The sequence below is a fragment of the Phyllostomus hastatus genome, unplaced genomic scaffold, assembly GCF_019186645.2.
Source record: "Phyllostomus hastatus isolate PE091 unplaced genomic scaffold, TTU_PhHast_1.1 phas_contig_29, whole genome shotgun sequence".
NCBI lineage: Eukaryota > Metazoa > Chordata > Mammalia > Chiroptera > Phyllostomidae > Phyllostomus > Phyllostomus hastatus.
This window is the reverse complement of record NW_025333835.1, coordinates 1,440,804-1,463,767: the sequence shown is the minus strand read 5'-3', so window position 1 is coordinate 1,463,767 and position 22,964 is coordinate 1,440,804. Positions and strand designations below refer to the sequence as shown.

General features: G+C 37.7%; 1 protein-coding gene across 4 annotated transcripts; it reads left to right on the top strand.

The window, feature by feature from the left end:
- The first annotated feature begins 466 nt into the window (after positions 1 to 466).
- Positions 467 to 21,714, top strand: SLC25A30 (solute carrier family 25 member 30). Of its 4 annotated transcripts, none has more exons than XM_045839178.1 (12): positions 467 to 773; positions 4,176 to 4,222; positions 4,336 to 4,472; positions 6,383 to 6,505; positions 7,681 to 7,828; positions 8,297 to 8,391; positions 9,722 to 9,807; positions 13,721 to 13,816; positions 14,508 to 14,632; positions 16,517 to 16,655; positions 17,973 to 18,053; positions 19,165 to 21,714. In XM_045839178.1, exons 4-12 carry the CDS (start codon positions 6,442 to 6,444, stop codon positions 19,204 to 19,206), a joined length of 876 nt encoding a protein of 291 aa, XP_045695134.1. In that variant the 5' UTR covers positions 467 to 773; positions 4,176 to 4,222; positions 4,336 to 4,472; positions 6,383 to 6,441; the 3' UTR covers positions 19,207 to 21,714. The 4 variants fall into 4 exon arrangements, with proteins under 4 accessions (XP_045695134.1, XP_045695133.1, XP_045695132.1 ...); XM_045839177.1 differs by having other exon boundaries at positions 4,176 to 4,245; XM_045839179.1 differs by lacking the exon at positions 4,176 to 4,222 and having other exon boundaries at positions 692 to 773.
- Positions 21,715 to 22,964: the final 1,250 nt, after the last annotated feature.

The window sequence follows — 22,964 nt, the reverse complement described above, 5'->3', positions numbered from 1 at the left end:
ATGAAAGGAACAAACAGAAACAATGTCATAGATACAGAGAACAAACTGATGTTTGCCAGATGGGAGGTGGTTTGGGGGGATGGTGAAAAAGGTGAAAGAATTAAAAAGTACAGATTGATAATCACAAAATAGTCAGGCGGGAATATAAAGTACAGCACAGGGAATATAGTCAAAGATATTCTAATAGCTATGCATTATGTCAGGTGGGGTGCTAGACTTATGGAGAATACTTCCTAAGTTATATAATTATCTAACCACTAGGCTGTACACCTGAAACTAATATAATATTAAATGTCAACTGTAATTGAAAAGTAAAAAGAAAATTTTTTAAAAAAGGAGCGCAAGTTCATTGCTTTCAGACTGGGAAAGTTCAGTGGGCTGGATGCATCAGCACCCTGAGAAGGTTCCTTTTCCGTGGCTCTCCTCACATTCCTTAGGTTTCTCTTTCATCGCCCCGCAAAGTCGAGCTCAGAGGCCTCAGGAGGTGCTCCTAGGCCCTGCGCTACACCCACTCCAGACAGTTGAGAGCCAAGTAGAGGGTGACCGGCTCTTTCCTAGCCAGCTTGCCGGAGAGTACCATGGGCGTGGCTGGGCAGGGAAGTGGGGAGAGGCGCCAATGGGAGTCCAGGCTGCAGGCGGGCTAGGGCGGGACTGCATGCGGGTTTCCGGCCGCCCCACCGCTCAACTCTCTTTCCTTCAGCTTCCGGGCAGCTTTCGGCTCCTGCCACCTAGTAAGGCTTGGGTAGAATAGAGTGCAGGTCTGGCACCTCCCGGTAAGTTTCTCGTCAGCCGGCTGTGGCGGGGCCGGCTGCTCTGTGCACGGTCCGGGTCACCCCTCCTCCAGCTCGTCCTCCTTCCCTGTGGCTCCTGGAACCAGCTGACGCTGCCCCTCCGGGCTCGGTGCTGTGACTGTGGTTGGGACTGCCTCTCGCAGAGACTCGGCGCGGCTGGGCGTGCTTCGGGACGCCTCTGCCCTCCAGTTCTCTGACTGGGCCCGGCTCGGTGGGGCGCGAGGTTCCGCAGTTGGGTCCCGCTGCTTGCAGTCAGGCAGGTTCTGCAGGCGCTTTGGCTCCCAGTCTTCACCTGGCGCTGTGTAGTAACTTCTCTTCCAGCGTCACTGAGATCCGAGTCAGAGGCCCATCTGGCATTGCCTCCGTGATGTGTTTCGCTTGCCTCTGCATCCCTTCTGCTCGCGCCTGGTTCTGAGTGTGCAGCCTGGGCACTGGCGAGCTGCTCCGAGAAAGGGCACACTGTACTTTGAATTGCTCTGGGAACACGCCAGGTCGCCTCATGTTCGCAAGGGCAGGTTGAATTAATTTGCTCGGGAAGTTAATGTAGCTCTGGATTTAGCGTCTTTCTAGGTCTAAGTAATTTCATGTAAAGCAGTTGCAACGGACAGCATTATTGTTCCTGTACGAGAATAGCAAAACAATGTTGGGACTGTCGGCAGATTCTAGATTCATCCTCAAGTGGTGAGAAAAGTTGAAAGCCATGAATTTTGGTCTTGGCTTTGTGCCTGCCAAGTTTCGTCACCATGGGATCAGTTAATTCATGCAAAGTGAGATATGATTTCTAATATTCCTTTTAAATCTCACATTTATAAGTCTGTGATGAGCTTATTTTTCGTCCTGTGCCCTTAAAAAGAATGGGAAATAGGATACGCTCATGAATGGCAGTACTGTAGGGAATAAAGATTTATGAGCGCACTGAACTTTGGAAACTGATTACAGTTTAGTACAGCAGACTGAAAAGGAACACAAATAAAATTGAAAAAGCTTATCCAGAATTAATTATGTCAGAGTGAACCTTTCTTTGCAGCTGTACAAATAGGGTAAAGAGAAAATAAGTGCTAAAGTAAGAGAAAATACAGTTTAGAGGCTATGTAATTTAGCATCTTTTCTAAGTGTAGGGAGAAATCGTTGGAATTCATAATTTGTATAGACATCTCCACTCAGGTAACATCTAAAAAGTAGTTTGTATTTCTCCTGCAAGAAAATCTTACATTTATTCTGGATGTTCAGAATTACCTGCTTGCCCACAGGCCAATACTTTTTAACAGCCTTTGGAAAATTGTGTTTGGTTTTATAGTAATAGAGGAAAGATCATGTGTCGCTTCAGGGAGACCTTAGTTTGAGCACTTTGTAGCTGTGTGACTAGGGAAAGTCACTTTTCGTCTCTGAGGCTGTATTTCTTCAATTGTGAAATGTGGATAATTATACCTGTTTCATGGAGTTGTGATGATTAAATAAAATCCTTTAAGTGGAAAATGTACAGCAGCGCCTGATATATCAGATATTCAGTAATGACATGTATTGCTATTGTGTTCAGAAAGCAGCAAAGGAAAGTGGTCTCTGGGTGTTAGGCTAGAGGTGCCTAAAGAGAAGTGCAAAGTGGGAAGTGATTGACAGCCACTGCTATACCTGACCCGGGAATTTTTACCAATTTGTAATCCCTTCCCTGAAGCTTAGGCTGAGATGTGGCCCGAACACTAGTAATTGCTAAGGACACATCAGTCTTCCTGACTTTTGGCCTGTAGGTCTTGACACTTGATCAGAGTTGGGATTTTCCCCAAAATTGTTTTTGGAAGTTAAAAAATGTGTGTGATGGAGAACCCCTCCAAATAGAGTTCAAAAACAAAGATGGTTTAGTTTACTTAACAGAGATTTCAGCCTAAGATAACTGAGGCTCTGTCACAGCTGGCTGTGGCCAGTATAGCTTATTGGACATTCCAGTCTTTGCTAGAACCCATTCTTATTTGGATGTTTGACTAACTACTGATGTTCTCTGGTTGTTATCTAAACCAAATTATTATTCTTAGACATAACAAACATTAACTTGGGAAGGCATAGTAGTATTAACTGCTCAGGGATCTACTCCTAGCATTTGGAAAGGAAAAGAGAACTCAAAAGTTTTCCTCTCTTTGTAGCTAATTTTTTAAAATTAGAAGAAAAAGCAGAAAAAGCAGCCAAATCTCATTAAAATAAACCAGCAAAACAAAAATGTAGTGACAGGACACCAGAAGTTAACCAATGAGATAGCATGAGGTCTTATGACAGTGTAGTCTTTAAAAATGTTTTAATTTTTTCCTTTTTATTGAATTTATTGGGGTGATACTGGTTAACAAAATTATACAGGCTTCAAGTGCACAATTTTACAACACATCATCTGTACCCTGTATTGTGTGTTCACCCCAAGTCAAGTCTCCTTCCATCACCATTTACCCCTCATGCCCTCCCCCCTGCTTCCTGTCTCTCCTTCCTGCAATCACCTCACTGTTGTCTGTATCCATTAGTTTTTTCTCTTTAAACAATGTTTTGTTTTTGAATTAGAAGTTAGTATAATCCCATTTCCCATAAATTTTTGCTGACATTTTAAAGGGTATCTTTTGTGTATATGTGTGCATATGTCATATAAATGAATACATAGACACATAATATATTCACTATAGAAAAAATCATTACTTAATAAGATGAATAAAAAGAATGAATTATATATTATCATCTTTGAGAATTACACTACTTAAAACAGGAATTTAAGTGATAAGTTTTCCTGGTGTGAGTTGGCCATAATATATTTAACTCACTGATTTCAGTAAGAACGCAGGTGCTTGGGATGTCCCTGAGATCCTCATTCTGTAGATGGGGCCCTGGTGTCTGTATTTTTAAGAAGCTCTGCAGCCAGGTTAGGAATTACTAATAAGGAGTTCTGTATGTTCCACACAGTTGCTTGATGCATTTGTAGTATCACAGCCAAGAAAATCATATGGAGGCCAGGGAGAGTGGGTAATGGAGAGCAACTGCTTAATAGTTTTCTTATGGTATGATGAAATATTTTGAAACTAGATGATGGTAGTGGTTGCACAATATTGTGAATGTAAGTGTCACTGAAGTATTTGCTGAAATGTTTTATTTTATAGTACGTGAATTTCAACTCAGTAAAAATACCCTTGTAAGAAAAAGCATGTGAACACTATCTTTGTTGTTGCATTGGAAAAATAAATTATCTCTATTTAGGTTGACTACCTTCTGAATATTTTCTCTTAAAGCTTTTCTCTTAAATTAAGCATATTTTTATTGCTTATAATATGCATCTTATCAGCAGCACCTTTTCAAAGGTGCTTAGTAATATTTTCTCCTTGATTAAAATGTCATTACTCTTTTATGATTGTCTCGCAGGGATGTCTAACCCATGGCCAATGGCCTGTACGTGGCCCAGGATGGCTGTGAGTGCAAACAACACAAAATCGTAAATTTACTTAAATCCCTTTTTTGCTCATCAGTTTTTGTCAGTGTTTGTGTATTAATGTGTGGCCTAAGACAACTCTTCTTCTTCCAGTGTGGCCCAGAGATGCCAAAAGGTTGGACACCCCTGATACAGCCTTAGGTGGCAGCAGAAGGAACCCTGCACTTGGAATCAGAACACTTGGGGTTGGAAGCCCATCTCTGCCCTGTCCCCTGAGACTTGGCTTCCTGGTCTGTTTTTCTGTCCTTCTATCCAACACTTGTTGAGGGGATCCACTGAAATCATTTATATTGAACACTTCCATATGTCCTTGTTATGTAGTTATCATTTTGCTTTTAAAGGATTCAGCAAAAGCCCAAAATGGGTTGAGGAAGGTACTACTAGACAGTAAATAAATTATTGGATTTATTATTAATGTGTTCTTACAGGCTATAATTTACAGTGTTAATCTTTATATTAGTTATGAACTTATTAAGGCTAAGAATTAGTTAAGTACAGATATTGAATGTTTTCAAGGACAATAGGGAGATAAATTTTTAGGGACAAGGCTTGTTCTTGGTATTGAAATATATAAAGCATAGGATGATTTTCTAGTTCCACGCTTAGGGAGCCTTCTGCCTCACTCATTTGTAACCATTCTGAATTTGCCTAATGCCTATAAGTGAGGAATAGCTATTGGTATATCTATTTAGTGTCCCCTTTGGATTCTTTGTGTTTTCTCTTAGTTTAAGCAAGCCCCTTGACTTGTTAAAAACTGATAGTCTTGTCAATAGTGACTTATGGTAGGCCTCTCCTAGGAAGTGTAGACTTGGGAAGTTCCTAAAACATGTGAAGTAGAAACATTGGGCATATTTTTTGCCAGTAATGAGCCTAATAAATTAGAAATTTTATTTTAAGCCAATAAGAATTATACTTGATAGAATACATACAGAAGCGTGTTAACTTATATGTATTACCTGTTAATGGACCTGAGGCCATATTTACCAACATTTGTAAAACAGCAGAACATATAATGAATGTGGGAGACCCGGCTGTGGCAGGCATGTGAATATATCTCTTAGTGCAAACTGGCCTGACCTATTAAGGAAAAGGAGGATGGAAGCATTTGTTGAATGTCTTTTGTGCTAGTTTAAAGTTATGTACTTAGCCCTGGCTGGTGTGGCTCAGTAGATTGAGTGCCAGCCTGTGAACCGAAGGGTCAGTGGTTCTAGGGCACATGTCTGGGTTGTGGGCCAGGTCCCCAGTAGGCAGTGTGCAAGAGGAAACCACACATTCATGTTTCTTTCTCTCTCTTCTCCCTCTTTAAAAATAAGTAAACCAAATAAAAAAATAAAATTATATATTTAGTCCCCACAATAGGTCTTATAGCTAGGTATTTTATTTAGCTTAGTGAATAAAAGTATGGGTTCTATCTATCCCTAGTTGGTTTTGTTGGTTGCTGTGATGATGATGATGATGATGATGGTGGTGGTGGTGGTGGTGATGTTGTTAATGAAGAAAAAAACCCTGTAAATTAACTTCCCTTGAAAGGAACTGTTGTGGCTCGGACCCCAGAGTGTCTCTCTTTCCTTCACACCAAGCTGCCTTCCAGCTATTACATAATATGAGTAAGAGAAGAGAATCAACCTTTGTAGAGTGTAAAGTAAGAAATATATTTTGGTAATTTTAAGTAATTGTCATTTTAGCTTGTGATACTGGATTGTAGCTTTTTTTTTTCCTCCAGTACACCTGAGGGACTTCAGTGCCTTCCATGAGTGACTTACTAAGACAGTGACAAATAGCAAATACTGAAGAATAGATTTAAGATAAAAAAGACTGCCCATACTGAGAAAATAGCCTCCATTGTTCTACACTGAATACATCCACACATATCAAAGTATCAGTATACTGGATTACTTAAGGCCTGAATGAGAATTAGGCAACTGATAAAGAGAGAATAGTAGTTGCTGATTTGGGGTTCATTAGATAGGGATGCCTTGCTTTATTGAAGCAAAGTTCCTATCCCAGACTTGTTGGGCATTGTTGCAGGGGAGTTTCAGTGATAGCATCTGATAGCACTCTCCAAGTAAAACACAACTTTAAAGGAGAAACTACCTGTGTGAGGAGTTCTAACTTTGAAACATCTTTCTTTTGTTTCCAGGAAAAACCCTGTTGGAGGCCATATTTTTGGGAACCAAAGGTGAAGGGACAGTGGTGAGAATGTCAGCTCTCAACTGGAAGCCTTTTGTGTATGGGGGGTTGGCCTCCATTACAGCTGAATGCGGTAAGGAGTCCGGTCAGGTTACCTGCTATGCGTGACAATGACTAAAACCTAAGGTCATGATTAGTGTTTTCGAATGTAGTTCGAGCACAGACTGGGAGATTATGAAATACTAATTTCAGAATTCAAAATTTGCTTCTTTTGGTATGCGTTTTTAGACAAAATAGTCATTTTGGCTATTTATTGGCATTTTAGAGTTCAAAGTTTAGTGGGGAGAAAGTTGAACCCATTGACCAAACAGAGGTTTTATGAACCATTTTTGAATTATATTAGTCCCTATTTTCCTTGTCACTAGTTTGTCCCCACCCTCAACACATTTGACTATAAAAAAATTTGAGGAGCTCCAGGGTCTTCCCTGAGCCAAATTCAATGAACTATCATTATGCTATTACTTTCTGATAATGCACATGATCTATATCCTATTTGTGACTTCTTCATTACTTGACGTCCTATTTATGCCTTTGTTTATTCTCTGGGATCATTCATTCAACAAATACTGATGGAGTAGCTGCCAGAGTGCCAGGTGCTGGGTGGGACACTTCATTGGTTTCCAGAGCTCAGTCATTGCTGTCCTGGAAGGAAGGCTGCCCATGAGGAGCTAGTGAGGACTAGTGCCCAGGGGTTGGGACACATTAACCACCCACCAATGTTCCTTGTGCAGGTGGGCTTGCCTATTGACAAAATAAATCACGTTTACTGAGTATGAGTTTCACATAGTTGGGTGGATTATCTCTTAGGCTCTACATGAAACTCTTTACTTGCATTGACAGATTTGCTTTTAGACTATAGAACACAAAGTAAGAAACTCCTTAGGAATTAACTTATCTCTCTTCATTCATAATGAACCCGATTTTAGCCTTCACATGTGTACAAAGTAACTTATATTTTAAAATGGATTTCCTGGTTGTCAAAATCAATCCATGTATCTACTTTTTACATCAGTGCAGTTTCCTCAAATCCTATGTAGAATAAATAAAAATGAAAAGAAAGGAAAATATATTTTTGTCTTCTTTTTGTTATTTTGCTCTTTTGATTCCTACTTTTTAATAGAAAAAAGATTGCAGAGTATGTGTTTCTTAGTTTACATTACAGTCTATGTGTGTCTTCTGTAATGTGTCACTATGTACTCTTAGTGGAATTTCTTTTTATTAAGTGAAATATTTCTTTCAAATTTTAAGGTACATTTCCAATTGATTTAACCAAGACACGGCTCCAGATTCAAGGCCAGATGAATGATGGAAACTTTAAAGAAATTAGGTATCGAGGAATGTTGCATGCATTAGTGAGGATAGGCAGAGAAGAAGGCCTGAAAGCTTTGTATTCTGGGTAAGTGACCTTTATATGTTTATATTTTACTGCTGACCTTTCAAATGGAAGTCTTTCAGACTAAGACTTCATAAAGAAAAAGTAAAAGTTTGAGGTATATTCAAAAAGAGCAATTAACATGGTAGATTTTTAATGTCAACTTTTTTTGTATTTATATGTGTTTTATATAGTGAATGTTGTGGTGAAACTGTTTTTATTCAAGTACATATAACAGCATAAAATTACATTCATTTTTTGAATATTGATGGATTATATATTGTATCCATCATCATATCCACCAATTATATTGATGGATTGATGGATTTGAATATTGATCAATATATATTGATGGATTTTTAATTTTAAGACACCTGTTTTAGTGTAGTTTGTGGAAGGCAAATGGGTGATTGTATCTCTGCCTGTGGATCTTCTGGAGGATTTTAAGTGATTTTTAGAATGTTTTTGTCCCTTTGTATATTGGTTTGACAGAATTGCCCCTGCGATGTTACGCCAGGCTTCCTATGGCACCATCAAGATAGGTACTTACCAGAGCTTGAAGCGGTTATTTGTTGAACGCCCAGAAGGTCAGTGGGGAATCTTTTTTTCCACTTGTAGACAGGAGGTGGGTTGTCTTTTTTAACAGATTTTATTTATTTATTTTTAGAGAGGGAGGGAGAAAGAGAGGGAGAGAAACATCACTGTGTGGTTGCCTCTCACATATCCCCACTACTGGGGACTTGGCCTGCAACCGAGGCATATGCCCTGATTGGGAATTGAACTGGTAAACCTTTGGTTCTCAGGCCAACACTCAACTCCCTAAGCCACACCAAGCCAGGGCTGTTTGTCTTTTTTATTCAAGTGGTTTTGTATCAAATTTTTTTTAGCTTACTTATGATTTTATTGCCATTCAGGAGAATTCTATGTGTAAAGTATAAATGAATTGTGTTTATAGCAAGTCAGTTATCAGCTGAATTTAGGGGTGTAACAATTAAAAAGAAGCAAATATTTTAATTAGTTATACTCATTTCTAAAATGCCTATACTAGAGGATATGTCGTTACAGTTCCAGCCAACTTAAAATTTTATAAAATCATAGGAATTATCACCTATATTTCAGAAAAGCAGCCCTGGCTGGTGCGGCTCAGTGGATTGAGTGGTGGCCTGTGAACCGAATGGTCACTGATTCGATTCCCAGTCGGCATATGCCTGGGTTGCGGGCCAGGTCCCTGGTTGGGGCGTGTGAGAGGCAACCAGTTGATGTTTCTCTCATACATTGATGTTTTTCTCCCTCTCTTTCTCCCTCCCTTCCCCTCTTTCTGGAAATAAATAAGTAAATTTTTTAAAAAAAGCAGTGAATACATTTCTTCATAGTAAGAACTAAGTTCCTATACTCTATTGCTGGCTGACTCTGTGACTTTGCTTTAATCCATAGAACCTTTCCTCTTTTTACAAAGGGGCAAGCACCTTTGTAAGGTGTAAACTGTATGTGAGAATAGTGAACAGGAGCTACAGTGCTTTGAAAGTGCTTCATTGTACTTCAAATTAAATATATAAGATGTGCTTTAAAACTTTGTTTCTACATTACCTCATAGGAATTTGTCTTTTTTAATCCTCCTGCCAGACATACCTTATCTTAATAATGGTCTTCATTTACACACATAAGTGAATTAATTGGTATATGATTACTTACTTTGCCTGCTAATTCACATTCCTTTTTAGATTACAAGAAATTTTGCTAAGTAAAATCCTTTTAGCTAGCAAAATTCCCAATCTTTTTAAAGATACTTGATTCATAAAGTGTAAGTTTATTCCCTTAAGACGAACATGTGGCACGTAGTGAGTTGTAACTGTACTTAGGTTATTCACATGAAGAGCTCTCTATGTATGAATAGTCAGCTAATGTCTTTGTTTACAGATGAAACTCTTCTGATAAATGTGGTGTGTGGAATTCTCTCTGGAGTCATATCCTCAGCCATTGCCAATCCAACTGATGTTTTGAAAGTAAGCAGTGCTCTTTATATCTTCTAGGTACAATCCATATTTTCTTATTGAGAGCAATGCTCAGATAATGAAAATCTGTGAATGTAATGTACACTGTCTGTGTGTTTATAATTAAGTGTTGTGAAACTCTTATTTCCTACTGATACAGATGAGCTCAAAAGTAGAGTTCATTTTAGAGATGAGTTTTTTGGTGATTAAACAGAAAATAAATTAAGCTCGGATGCATTTGAATTTTTCATTGAAAATCGTTGTTGTTTTATTGGTCCACTAAAAATAGATGAGCTTCAAGTTTTATAGAAGTGTGCTTATTAATGACCTTTTCTGAATGCATATGTTATCTGTTAGTTCAATTTCAGGAAATACTGATGGGAATACTTACTTAACCACAGTTAGACATAATGTATTAGACTGCCTTGTTAACAATACCAAGGATTACAGTCTTCTTAAATCCTTTTTGGAATAAGGGAAGGGAATAAACTAATTAAAATAAAAATTAGTTATGAGTTACTTTTTGAACCCTCTCAGATATTCCTTTCTCCCTCCCTCTCCTTTTTTTCTATATTATTTAACCAGAGTTTACTATGCTTCCACCTTGCACCAGCTGGGGTACTATTGATGTTTAGAATCCAAAAATGAGTAAGACAAAGACTGTGCCCTGAGAGAGCCTTCCATCTCATAGGAGATTCTGAGAAGCATCACAATTTTATACAGTAGCATGTTGAGTACACTACAGTTATGCATGGTAAAGGTGCAACATGTATGAAGGCACTGTTACCATAATTTTACCTGTGTTGGGGTAAGATTACTAGAGAAAAACATCCATACTTCTATTAATCTCTTAATCATATATTAGGGCTACAGAAAGATAGTTCCTGTATGTATTTTTATTTATTTTCACATGTTAGCATGGCAGTAACAGTTTCTTTTAAGAAATTAGAGTGATGTGATATATCTGGTCAAGATGGAGGCATAGGTAGACATGCTTTTTCTCCTCGTGCAACCACAGAGAGATTACAACTATTTCTCAAAACAAATAACTTCAGAAAATCGAGCTGTATGGAACCTGACAACCAAAGATTTAAAGAAGCCACATTCATCCATATGGGTAGGAGGGTTGGAATCACGGAGACGCTGCGTGGTGTGATGGCAGCAGTGGCAGCAGAATAGGTGGTCCCACATTCATGTATGTTGGATAAAACTTGGGAGGGATACCTTGGGAGCGGGTGATCCCAGACCCAGGCTAAGCCACACAGCCCAGGGTTCCAGCACCAGGAAGATAAATCCCCGTAACTTCTGGCTGTAAAAATCAGTGGGGGTTGGTGTGGTGGAATAAACGGCCAAACTTTCAGGAGAGTCCATTTAAAGAGCATGCACGGACCTAGAACATATACAAACTCACCCACTCTGGGATTCACCATCAGGACAACAGCTGGAAGGGTGCCAGTCACATATAAGAAGTAGGTGAAGTGCTTGGAAACAGGGGGAGTGCTGGGACAACCTCCAGAAACCAGGCAGCAGCATTGCCCCATCTCCAAGGCCTCCCCCAACATAGAGCTGAAAAGTGGTTAAGTGGGTTCCCCTGCCCTAGCAATTACCTAAGGCTCTGCCCCATACAATTTACAAGTGCCTTTTACAGGGAGTCAAAGCAGCTCTACCTAATACACAGAAACAAACACATAGATGTGTGTTTCTGCCCAATTGAGGAGACAAAGAAGTACGGCCCAAGTGAAAGAACAGAATAAAATTCCAGAAAAAGAACCAAATGAAACTGAGATAACATATCAGATGCAGAGTCCAAGACACTGGTGATCAGTATGCTCAAAGAAGTCATTGAGTAAGGGAAAAACATAAGGGAAGAAATGAAGGTTACACTAAGTGAAATAAAGAAAAATCTACATGGAACCAGCAGTGGAAAGGATGAAGCCGAGACTCAAATGATTTGGAACACAAGGAAGGAAAAACCATTCAATAAGAACAGCAGGAAGAAAAAAGGATTAAAAAAATGAGGATAGGCTTAGGAACCTCTGGGACAACTTTAAACATACCAACATCTGAATCCTAGGGGTGCCAGAAGGAGAAGAGGAAGAGCAAGAAATTGAAAACTTGAAAAAATAATGAAAGAAAGCTTCCCTAATTTGGTGAAGGAATTAGACATACAAGTTCAGGAAGCACAGAAAGTCCCAAAAAAGTTGCACTTGAAGAGGATCACACCAAGATACATCATAATTAAAATGCCAAAGGTTAAAGATAAGGAGAGAATCTTAAAAGCAGCAACAGAAAGGCAGTCAGTTTTCTACAAAGGAGTTCCCATAAGGCTGTCAGCTGAGTTCTCAAAAGAAACTTTGCAGGCAAGAACAGACTGGCAAGAGGTATTCAAAATGATGGAAACAAGCACATACAGTCTAGATTACTCTATCCAGCAAAGCTATCATTTAGAATTGAAGGGCAGATAAAGTGCTTCCCAGATAAGGTAAAACTAAAGGAATTCATCATCACCATCATCATTATTAAATGAAATGTTAAAGAGACTGATATAAGAAAAAGAAGAAAATCAAAACTGAACACTAAAAGGGCAACAAATTCACAACTATCAACAACTAAATCTTAAAAAAAAAAAACAACAACAACTAAGCAAACAACCAGAACAGGAATAGAGTCATAGATATGAAGATCATTTGGAGGGTTATCAACTGGGAGGGGAAAGGAGGGCAATGGGAGAATAGGTGCAGGGCTTATGAAGCATAATTGGTAGGTACAAAATAGAAGGGGATGTCAAGAATGGTATAGGAAATGGAGAAGCCAAAGAACTTACATGCACAACCCATGGACATGAACTAAGGGCAGCAATTACTAGAGGGAAGGGGATATTAGAAGGAGGGGGGCAAAGGGGAAAAATTGAGACAACTGTAATAGCATAATCAATAAATTATATTTTTAAAAAAGACATTAGAGTGAGATATTTGCTCCCTGAACCAAAATAAGGTACCAGTTTTTTTAGTGAGAATTGTCTTCTCTTTTTTAAAAATGCAGAGATCTACATCAGACACTTTTATTTTGGAATTTGGTCATGTGAATATTATGGCATTATAAAGTTCATTTATAAATTCAAGTGTAACAGACTGTGACAGGCATCATGTGGCTGTACTGTGGCTAACTCGCCTGCATACCTTTCAGTCCAGCTGGTTGGAAATAACTGAGTTGGAGTAACTAATTAAAGAAATAGCCTTGTTTATGCTAGGTGTTGTCAAGTACACTGGATATTCTTATTAATTATGTTAAATGTTTAGAATTATGATCATATTCTCTCTTTTCTACTTGGTAACTTGTAGGAAAAAATACCATGTTCTTTCCTTTTCAAAGAGTATTTTTTTTAAAGATCTTATTTATTTATTTTTAGAGAGGGAAGGGAGAGAGAAAGAGAGAGAGAGAGAGAGAGAGAGAGAGAGAGAGAGAGAGAGAGAGAGAGAAACATCAATGTGCGGTTGTTGGGGGTCATGGCCTGCAACCTAGGCATGTGCCCTGACTGGGAATCAAACCTGTGATGCCTGGTTCGCAGCCCACGCTCAATCCACTGAGCTACGCCAGCCAGGGCTCAAAGAGTATTTTTAAAAAATTAATTTCTTTTTGATACTTAATGAGCTATTATGTGCAAGACATTCTAGACTTTATTAGATGCTTTTTGTTTAATCTAAAGAGCCTAAGAACCAATCCATATATTTTTTTAGTCTACTGAGGATATTTTCAACTAGGATTATAGTAACATTTATAATTATAGTTTGTTTTTTCTTTTAATGATTATTAAACAACAGATTGAATTTTAGAGATCTATGTTTGAGGAGAAGTATGCTAGTTTCCTTCTCATGTTAGTCTTTAAAATAACCTCCAGATAATGTTAGTCTTTGATATAATCTAGATACGGATGCAAGCACAAAGCAACACCATTCAAGGAGGCATGATAGGCAACTTCATTAACATTTACCAGCAAGAGGGAACGAGAGGACTGTGGAAGGTAAGCTTGAATATGGATCCAACTGACTTAGTTCTTCCCTTTGTTTCCTTTTGAATTTATCTTTCCTATGTGCATCATTTTATTTAGTCCAAGTGGTATAATGGAGTAAGGGAAGAAAAGTGATATATGCCCTTGAAGATATTTTTTCTGTAAAGTGGAAATATAAGGAATATGTCATGATTTGAAAGTACCTTCTGAATACTTCATATATAAGAAATTCTGTGAAGATTGAGCACTTTGTTTGCTTTTTTTTTTTTTGCTTTTAAAAAAAATTCTTGTGGAGAAAGGGGTTCTAGGTCACCGTTATGTTGAATTTTATGATATATGTGGTTTCATGCCTATTAAGTGGAGACTGTTACTAGTGCTTTTTTAAATATTCTAATGACTCATCAGTTCATAAAATAGTCCCTAAAGGTAACACCCCGAATCTTCTCTGTATGTACAAGGAAACTGGAGACTCTGAGAGGTGACTTACCCTGGTCAAGTTTGCATAGTTAGTGGTAAAATCAGAGTTTGACTTCGGAGCTTCTGACTTTTTACTCTTGTCTTTTCTATCTTTGTCATTGTATATTTCTACCTATCAGCAGGAAAACATAAATATTGTCCATAGTTTGTGGAGTCGAACCTTTGCACATCTGCAGGGCTTCTTCTATGGAGAGATATCTGAATTATTATTAATGTTTTTATCCAGGGTGTGTCCCTTACTGCTCAGAGGGCTGCTATTGTTGTTGGTGTGGAGCTGCCAGTCTATGACCTCACCAAGAAGCATCTGATTCTCTCAGGCCTGATGGAAGACACTGTGTATACTCACTTCCTGTATGTGTATGGATTTTTAAATTAATATTTTAGGTATACACAAATTTAGGGTGGAAATTTGCTACAAATTTATAGAAACTTTAATAGAAAGCTTATTATAAAAGTATTATATTCTCATACTTGAAAAATTACATTACAGAAATGAATCAGGAAAAAGGAAAAATCCTTATCCATTTATATAGGTAGCAATTCTTAAGAGTTCTTTTTTTTTTAAAGATTTTATTTATTTTTAGAGAGGAAAGGAAGGGAGAAAGAGAGAGAGAAACATCAATGTGCGGTTGCTGGGGGCCATGGCCTTCAACCCACGCATGTGCCCTGACTGGGAATCGAACCTGTGACACTTTGGTTTGCAGCCTGCGCTCAATCCACTGAGCTACGCCAGCCAGGGCTTGTTAATAGTTTTATAAGTACCTTCCAGGTGTTTTCTATGCATATGCAAATATGTCTACAAAAGTATATTACATATACTTTGTTACACAAAGATTATGCTTTGCATTCCCTTCCTTGTTTTTTCTTAGTACTATTGTTCTGCTTTTATTAAGATACAATTGACAAGTAAAATTGAAAGATATATAAAGTGTACAGCATAAAGATATGATATATATACATTGTGAAAAGATTCTTTCTATCATGTTGATATATTTATCACCTCACATGTGTACCCTTTTGTGTGTGTGAAAACATTTAAGTTCTTCTATCTTAGCAAATTTCAATTATATAATGCAGTTTTATCAACTATAGTTACCATGTTACACATTAGATCCTCAGACCTTACTCATCTTGTGACTGAAAGTTTGTACCTTACTGTCTCCCTGCTCCCCTACCCCCTCGCCCCTGGCAACCACTTTTCTACTTTTTGTTTCTATGAGTTGGACTAGTTTTTGTTTGTTTGTTTTTAGATTCCATGTATGAGTAATACCACACAATATTTGTCTTTCTTACATGGTTTTTACAATTTGATAATATATTCCAAATGTCTTTTCATATTAGTACAAACAGACTTTATTTATTTTTAATAGCTACAGATTAGTGTGGATGTTTCATAGTTTAATCCATTGAGCAGCGATTTGCCCCTTAGGGACATTTGGCAGTTTTTGGAGACTGTAGGAAGTAGTATTCACATCTGCTGTGTAGAGGCCAGGGAGCTGCTAAACATCATGCAGCAGGACAGACCTACACAACAAAGAATTACGTGGTTCAAAAATCTTAATAGTGCTGAAGTTGGGAAATGCTGCTCTGAGTTAATTGAAACCAAGTGTGGTCTGTGCAGTCTTATCAGACTGAAAGTTTAGTAGAACCTAAAGACCTTGGTGGGCATTTCAGTAAGGAAATCTTCTCTGATCTTGAAGAAAAATATGGTTATGATATGGCTCAAGGTACTCTGATGTCTACTTGTAGATGAATAGATGTAATAGATCAGTGATTTTCAACCATTGTCAGGAGCACCGACCTCTTTTCCTTTAAATTGTCGAATAAAAAAATGACGGTAGCCAACACAACAATAGCTGTCTGATGTCAATGAATAAAAACTATACCTCATTTTTTTGTTGTGCTGTATGTAGAACTTTAGGAACAGCCTCTGTGTGCCATGAGATGAGAAAGGTTGAAAATTGCTGCAGTAGGTCATCCTTAGAGGATGTTCCTTCACATTTCTGTGATTCTTTGACATTCTAGAACCTCAAAGGAATTCTTAGCTGAGGTTGGAATTTATGAGCCAGTATAATCAGTGCTAGTGTTTAAGAAGCTTGTGCAGCTCTCTGGTTATGGTCCTCATTTTTGATACACTTCATCTTGTTACGTGTTATTTTAACATCATTTGAGAGGAGGCTGTTTCCTGCCTTTGACAGTGGTGGTGGTGACCTTTTTGTGGTATCTTCTTTATAGCTCAAGCTTCACCTGTGGCCTGGCAGGAGCCCTGGCTTCCAACCCTGTGGATGTTGTGAGAACACGGATGATGAATCAGAGAGTCCTTCATGATGGCAGATGCTCTGGGTACACAGGTACCCTGGATTGCTTGTTACAGGTGAGAATGAATGTCCATCTGTGTAGCATTGGGAATTCTTTTGTAGCTCATTAGTTCTATCTGATCCTCTAATCATGAGTTTCTTATTATTTAAAACACTGTTTATAGCAAGATAGATCTGTGGATCTGTCGCTTACTATTGTGTGACTTTGGTCAAGGTACAGACTCTATACTTCAGTTTCCTCATAAATGAAATGGGACAATAATAGCTCCTATATTACAGGGTTATTGTAAAAGTAACTGAAATAATGCCTACAAACGGCATTGTGCCTGGAATAATGTGGTAAACCTTGTTAGTGTAATTAATTATAAGGGACAGTATTGAGAAATAGGCAAATTTATTTTACTTAATCTTCAATATTCTATTGGATTGCTTCAGTCAGTGAAACTGTTCCCCAAATATATACATAGATATCTATTTATATTCATATGTTATTTATTTATTTAACCTAAGAAGTAACTAAATGTCAAGGACTGTTATAACTAAGATGAGGGATACTGTAAAGCCCTGAGGTAGTACACAGTTTTCTCACACAGGCTAACTTTTATAAATACAAAATCTATATGAATGTTAGAAATGAAAGTTCATTTTCTTCATACCTTTGCTTTGCTGTGAAGGGTGAAAAAATAGTCATATTTTCTGTAATCATAATAGAACTGTGTCTCTTTCCAAAATATATATTCTTTCTGTTGAGTCAAACTGGAATAAGTATCCTTCATTCAGACATCTTACGAAAGAATTTATCAATCGTACTGTAATTCTTAGTTTACAAGTTTGGGTCTATGTCTGATCAGTGGACAGAAGTTTGCTGCTGTCTTTCCTACTAAAAATGCCAGCAACCAAAGCTTAGGGACCACTTTTATGGTTTTCCTTTTCCCTCATGATGCTGGCACATCTTACACATCAAGTATTGCTTTATTGAAGCAAAGATATTTATTTGTATTCATCCAACAGTATGAAATAGTGATGGTCTGAATTTTATCTTCACCACCATTGCTTTGTTTCTTTATGGCTGAGTTGTTTGTGGGACCAAATGGAAAAATGGCAAAAATGATTGGAATTATATCTCATTTCTTATTCATTCAGTTGCTGTTTGCCTGCTTTGGTGTGGGATGGTTTTGCATGGAACCTTGGTCTTTACCTTTGTGGAAGACTTTAAAGACCAAAAGAGGCATAGGGCAATGATTTCTTAGATAGTCCTTCCAAACAGGATTTAATTTTTAAGAAAAATAGATTGGTTCAGCTCAGATACTATTATTAATGCATTTGACATAAATGAAAATTTGGAAGTTAACTTTTCTTTCCCCTTATAACAGACATGGAAGAATGAAGGTTTTTTTGCTCTATATAAAGGCTTTTGGCCAAATTGGTTGAGACTTGGTCCTTGGAATATCATTGTATCCTTTTCTGTTGTTAAAGATCTGATAAAAGATATAGCCAAAAGAATGTTTGTATAAACTATCATGTTATTAATTATAATTTAGAAGTTGGTTTTTAATCTTTTAAGTTCCTCTGGGTCAAGAAATATCTGTTCAGTTTCTTTTTCAGGAGGTATAAATCTGTGTGCTAAGCACTATGAATCTTGGTTTAATGGTGATGTTATTGAAAGGTGATGATATCTATACAAATTTTTATTTAGACTCTGTTCTAAAAGCTGAGAGTATTTAGGATTTCAGAGAGAGGCAGGATTGATTTTATATCCTCAGCCATCCTTAGAAGGGATATGTTTTGGCAGCAGTGTTCCAGAATGTTTATTTTAGAGCAAGGCTCCCCAGCCTCTGGGCTGTGGCGGTCAGGGCCTCTTAGGAACCAGTTGCACAGAAGGAGGTGAGCTTAAATGTAATGTGCTCGAATTATCTGGAAACCATGCTCCTGCCCCTGCCCTGTCTGCCTGCAGAAACATTGTCTTCCAGGAAGCTGATCCCTAGTGCTAAAAACAGTGGGAACTGCTGTTTTAGAGAGTGCCTAAGGATAAACAGTAATTAGCTCTGGAATTATTTGGCCAGTCAGCACTATTTCCTATATGCCAAAGTCAGGGGTAGGAAAGAAGTGGCAGTTTATTATACACAAAAGGGCAGAATTATAAGGTAGGGAATATTGGCTTAACCATCCTCTTGTTTCTCTTTATCTGCGCCTCCCTCCTATGGAAGTCTGCCTAGTAGAAACTCTTGAGGAGAGCTTCCCAGGGCTGGTTGTGTTTCTCTTTTACATAGAACTTACTGTTCCGTAAAGTCACAAAAGCTAGGTATTGTGGATGTAATCTTAAAAGAAGCTTTCTGAGCTAATGCTAGGGGATTTATATATCTTAGCTGTGATTTTTCTGTTCTAAACTGACTTTGGGAAGGCTAATGGGTAGACCTTTCAGGATGGTTAGGCTGAAGCCCTTCATATTTAGTCATGTTTATGGCATGTAGTCTGCCCAGATATATTTGTTCATAGATGTGCTATTTATAAATGTGTCTGGGTTAAGATGGCATTTTTTTTGTCAGCCTTAACTGATAACTGTAGTTCTTTGTGACATATGAACAGTTGAAGAAATTGGATTTATGACGAGTCAAGGCTGCATGAGACATCCCTTTGAAAAATGCTAATTTCTACAACAGTAAAGCTTCCTGTGTTTCACACTGCTTCTCACTGCTTGGATCATCACAGATTCTGAGGTGTGAGCAACAGATGAAGACTGGGTTAGTTCAGACTGCTGTGTGTTGGCATCAGACACTCTGCATTGAATCTTTAATGGCATAAACACAAGTCCTTACCATCAAAGTGCCCTTTGACATCAAAGATAACATGAAATGCATGCTTTTGTTAAAGAAAACTTGCAAGAAGATCAGGAACCACATACTGTTTTCTTCAGGGGAGAGTAGCACCTGATGCATCTCAGCTCATAGCCAAGAGTACCAGACTCTGAAGAAAACTCACTGGAACATGGGATAGAGTCTCCAAAAGGGTATTATTGTTCCTGAACTTGGGGGCTTTTGCTTCTTATCAGCAGAAGAAATTTTGCAAGTGGAGACCTGGACTATTCAATCCTAGGAATAATAGTGCAGGAAATAGATCCCTGGAATATTGCACTACTTTATAACTTCCTATGTTGGCAGGATTTTTCACTTATAGTAATTTTAAGCCTTTGGAGGCTTGACTTTGTGAGGAATTGTTACAAAATATTAATATGTAAGCTCATGATGGTGTGATATGCTGGCTATGAAAGTGGCAAGCTCTGTGTTGATGGGAGGTGTTTCAAGCAGCTTGGGTTCTGTCTTAGGTCATGTTAGTAATTTGCTCTATGATTTTTAGCAAAGTTTATTTCTCAATCTGGAAATGGAGATAATAACATCTATGGAAGTTGAAGGTCAAATGAAGAAAATGTTAGTTGCTGCTACTTGTTTGGTAAGGGTGTTTACATTATGTTGTCATACTGCTGTAATCCAAGAAGAAACATTCTGTGTGTATGGAAGAGTCATTTTATTATGACTACTCATCAGAATTCAGAGTAAAGCCCTTTGTTAAAGACCTGTGAGAAAAAGAGCACTGTGTAAGTTAGGGTTTTATTATATTTTCCTTAGTAGAATGTTGCAAGTGAAAAGAGTTGATTTTTTCCAGATTTTCCAGTTTTTACTGTAGTTCAGGTTATGTTAAAATATTTCCTGTCTTCTACTTCCTAATTAGCTTGGCTGGAAAATATTTGCTTGACATTTTAGAAACTATTTCCTTAGTACTGTACCTGTTCAGTTAGTTTCTGATAAGAGGTGTATATCTTCCTTCTTTTCTTCTAAAGAGAAGATAAATCATTCTTCCTCTTCTTTCTTGTCTTCATCTTGTTCTTTTCAAAGTAAAAAGTGACTGTGATAGCATCAAGAACTTTGACTTCTAGAAGACAGCCCCAGGAAGGGGCTTCAGTTCTACTGTTTGAGAACAGTAAATATGTACTATATGGGGGCTCCAGGTTAGACACTTCTGCACTGTCTACTCTGTATCAGTTTGTCTAGCTCCTGGGCTGTCTCCTTCTGTGAAGCACAATAGAAGGAATGCAGGTTTTTCTTGTGGATTGGGCATTTTCCTCCCAGTCACTTTCATCTTGCCTTCTTTATTAATGTTGACTTTAAAGAAGATTTTGTGGAGCAGAATTTTATTTCCAAAAGTAAGAGCTAAGGCAGAGTTATTAAAAAGAGATGGGAAGACAGAAGGTTGGTGAAGTGGTAAGTTATTTGGATTGCTTAAAGACTAAGATGAAAGTCCAGTTTTCCCTGGTACTCTCTAGAGGTGACTCTGGAGAGCTAAACTCCTGGTACTGAACCATATTTTCATAAAGAAGAAATTTTTTTCTTCTTACCAAAACATTCCATGACGTGATACAGGCTTTCTATAGAAAGGCTTTCACTTTTGAGTTCCTTGAGTTTAAAGAATTACTTATTATGAACCACTCTTTTTTTAAATGTAGAAAACATTTTATTTTTTAAGTGTACATATTATTTCTAAAAGTGAATGTCATGTAATATTCATTATATCAATTTATTAAAATTATGTACATGTTCATATCAGAATGAAAAGAAATTCAAAACTCAGTCTGAGTATGTTTTTAAGACAAAAATGCAGTAATTTCTTTAAATACTTTATAAAACAGGATCTTAACCTATTTTTGTTTTCTTTTTGCTTTCTGAAAGAGCAATTGTTAAAGCTTCCAACCAAGAAAGAACTTAATGAACTGGGAGACTTGGCCCCTGGTTTTGGGGGATGTGGCTGCCTGTGTCTCTGCACCCTTGGATATTACTTAGGCAAAAGGATTTTTAGCTTTTATAATCAAAATGAAAAAAAAAATGGATTTTTTCATTTGCTTATGGATTTGTGTAATCATTAATGCTAAATGTTGCTGATCTGTAATATAAAAATGCCTCCTCTGTATTTATTCTTGGGCTAGAAATAGTATATATCTTAGAAAGACTGTAAAGTTTTTATAAGCCTTTATAGTTCAAGCTCTTTATTTAAACATTATTGGAATGTGTAGCATAAACCTTGATTCATTATTTAATAAATTGGAGTAATATATAATTATAAAAATGATTACTGGTTATTTCAGATAAATAGGAAATTTTTTTTAGTTTTTATTTTTTAAAGATTTCATTTATTTTTAGACAGAAGGAAAGGGAGGGAGAAAGAGAGAGCGAGAAACATCAGTGTGTGGTTGCCTCTCGTGCGTCCCCTCCTGGGGACCTGGTCTGTAACCCAGACATGTGCTCTGACTGGCAATGAAACTGGGGACCCTTTGGTGCACAGGCTGGTACTCAATACACTGAGTCACACCAGCTAGGGCAGATAAATAGAAACATTTAAACTAAGGTACTCTCCAGAGAGTCCAGATAGCTGGAGAAGTAGCTTTGGTGAAAGTGATTGCAGACATTTCTCTCTGCCTAGAGAATTTGCTGGGATGATCTTATTGCCTGGGTACCTGTGTGACTTCCTATTATTGGAAATATTCTGCAGCTCAGTAGAGGCTAGTGAATTTGCTTCATGGGCTGGGTTGGCAAGGCACCCTAAAGATCGAGAACACCAATGTGATGACATCAGTGCCCTGAATTTTCAAGTTCCCTCAGTCCTTCCTCGAGCATTTGATTTGTTGGCCCAAGGAAGGAGCTAGTGTCCTTGCTTAACTGTAAACTAGGCAGTGATCCCTCTGGTTGGCATAAAAAAGTCAGTGGATGAAATGCAAACATGGTTCGTTATTTTTTCTAGTTGCCTGTTTTCTCAACATTTGAATTAAACAGTTTATTTAAAAAATAGAATTGGAAAAAAAGAGGGATACTTTTTATTCAGGTCTCCTACATAAGAGATTAAATGACATAGTCATACGTGATTGGCTTTGTATGAAAGGCAGTGAGAACAGCTGACTGCTGGTGTGTCTCAAATGTCTGAACAGTAAAACTTTCACTTGAATCATTGCACTTGTTAGATACATTTGGCTTTAAATCCAGGCTATTTATTGTTAAAGTGGTAGCTGGGAAAATCTATAGGGTAAATTTTCAGTAGATTTTAAGTATATCATTTGGAAGCAAAGCATGGGAGTAAAAGACAAGGGCAGAGTATAAATCTGTTTCTAGAAACCTTGCTGCAAATAATGAGATCAAGAGTGCCAAGAGCAAAAAACCTGGAAACAACCTCTATGTCTATATGTCCCTTCCTTATATAAATGGGCCCATCCATATAATGGCTTAATGTGTGGCACATGAGAAGAATGAGTTAAATCTCAGCCTGCTGACATAGAAGGATGTCCATGTTATATTATTACATAGGAAAAAGTTGAGATGCAGACT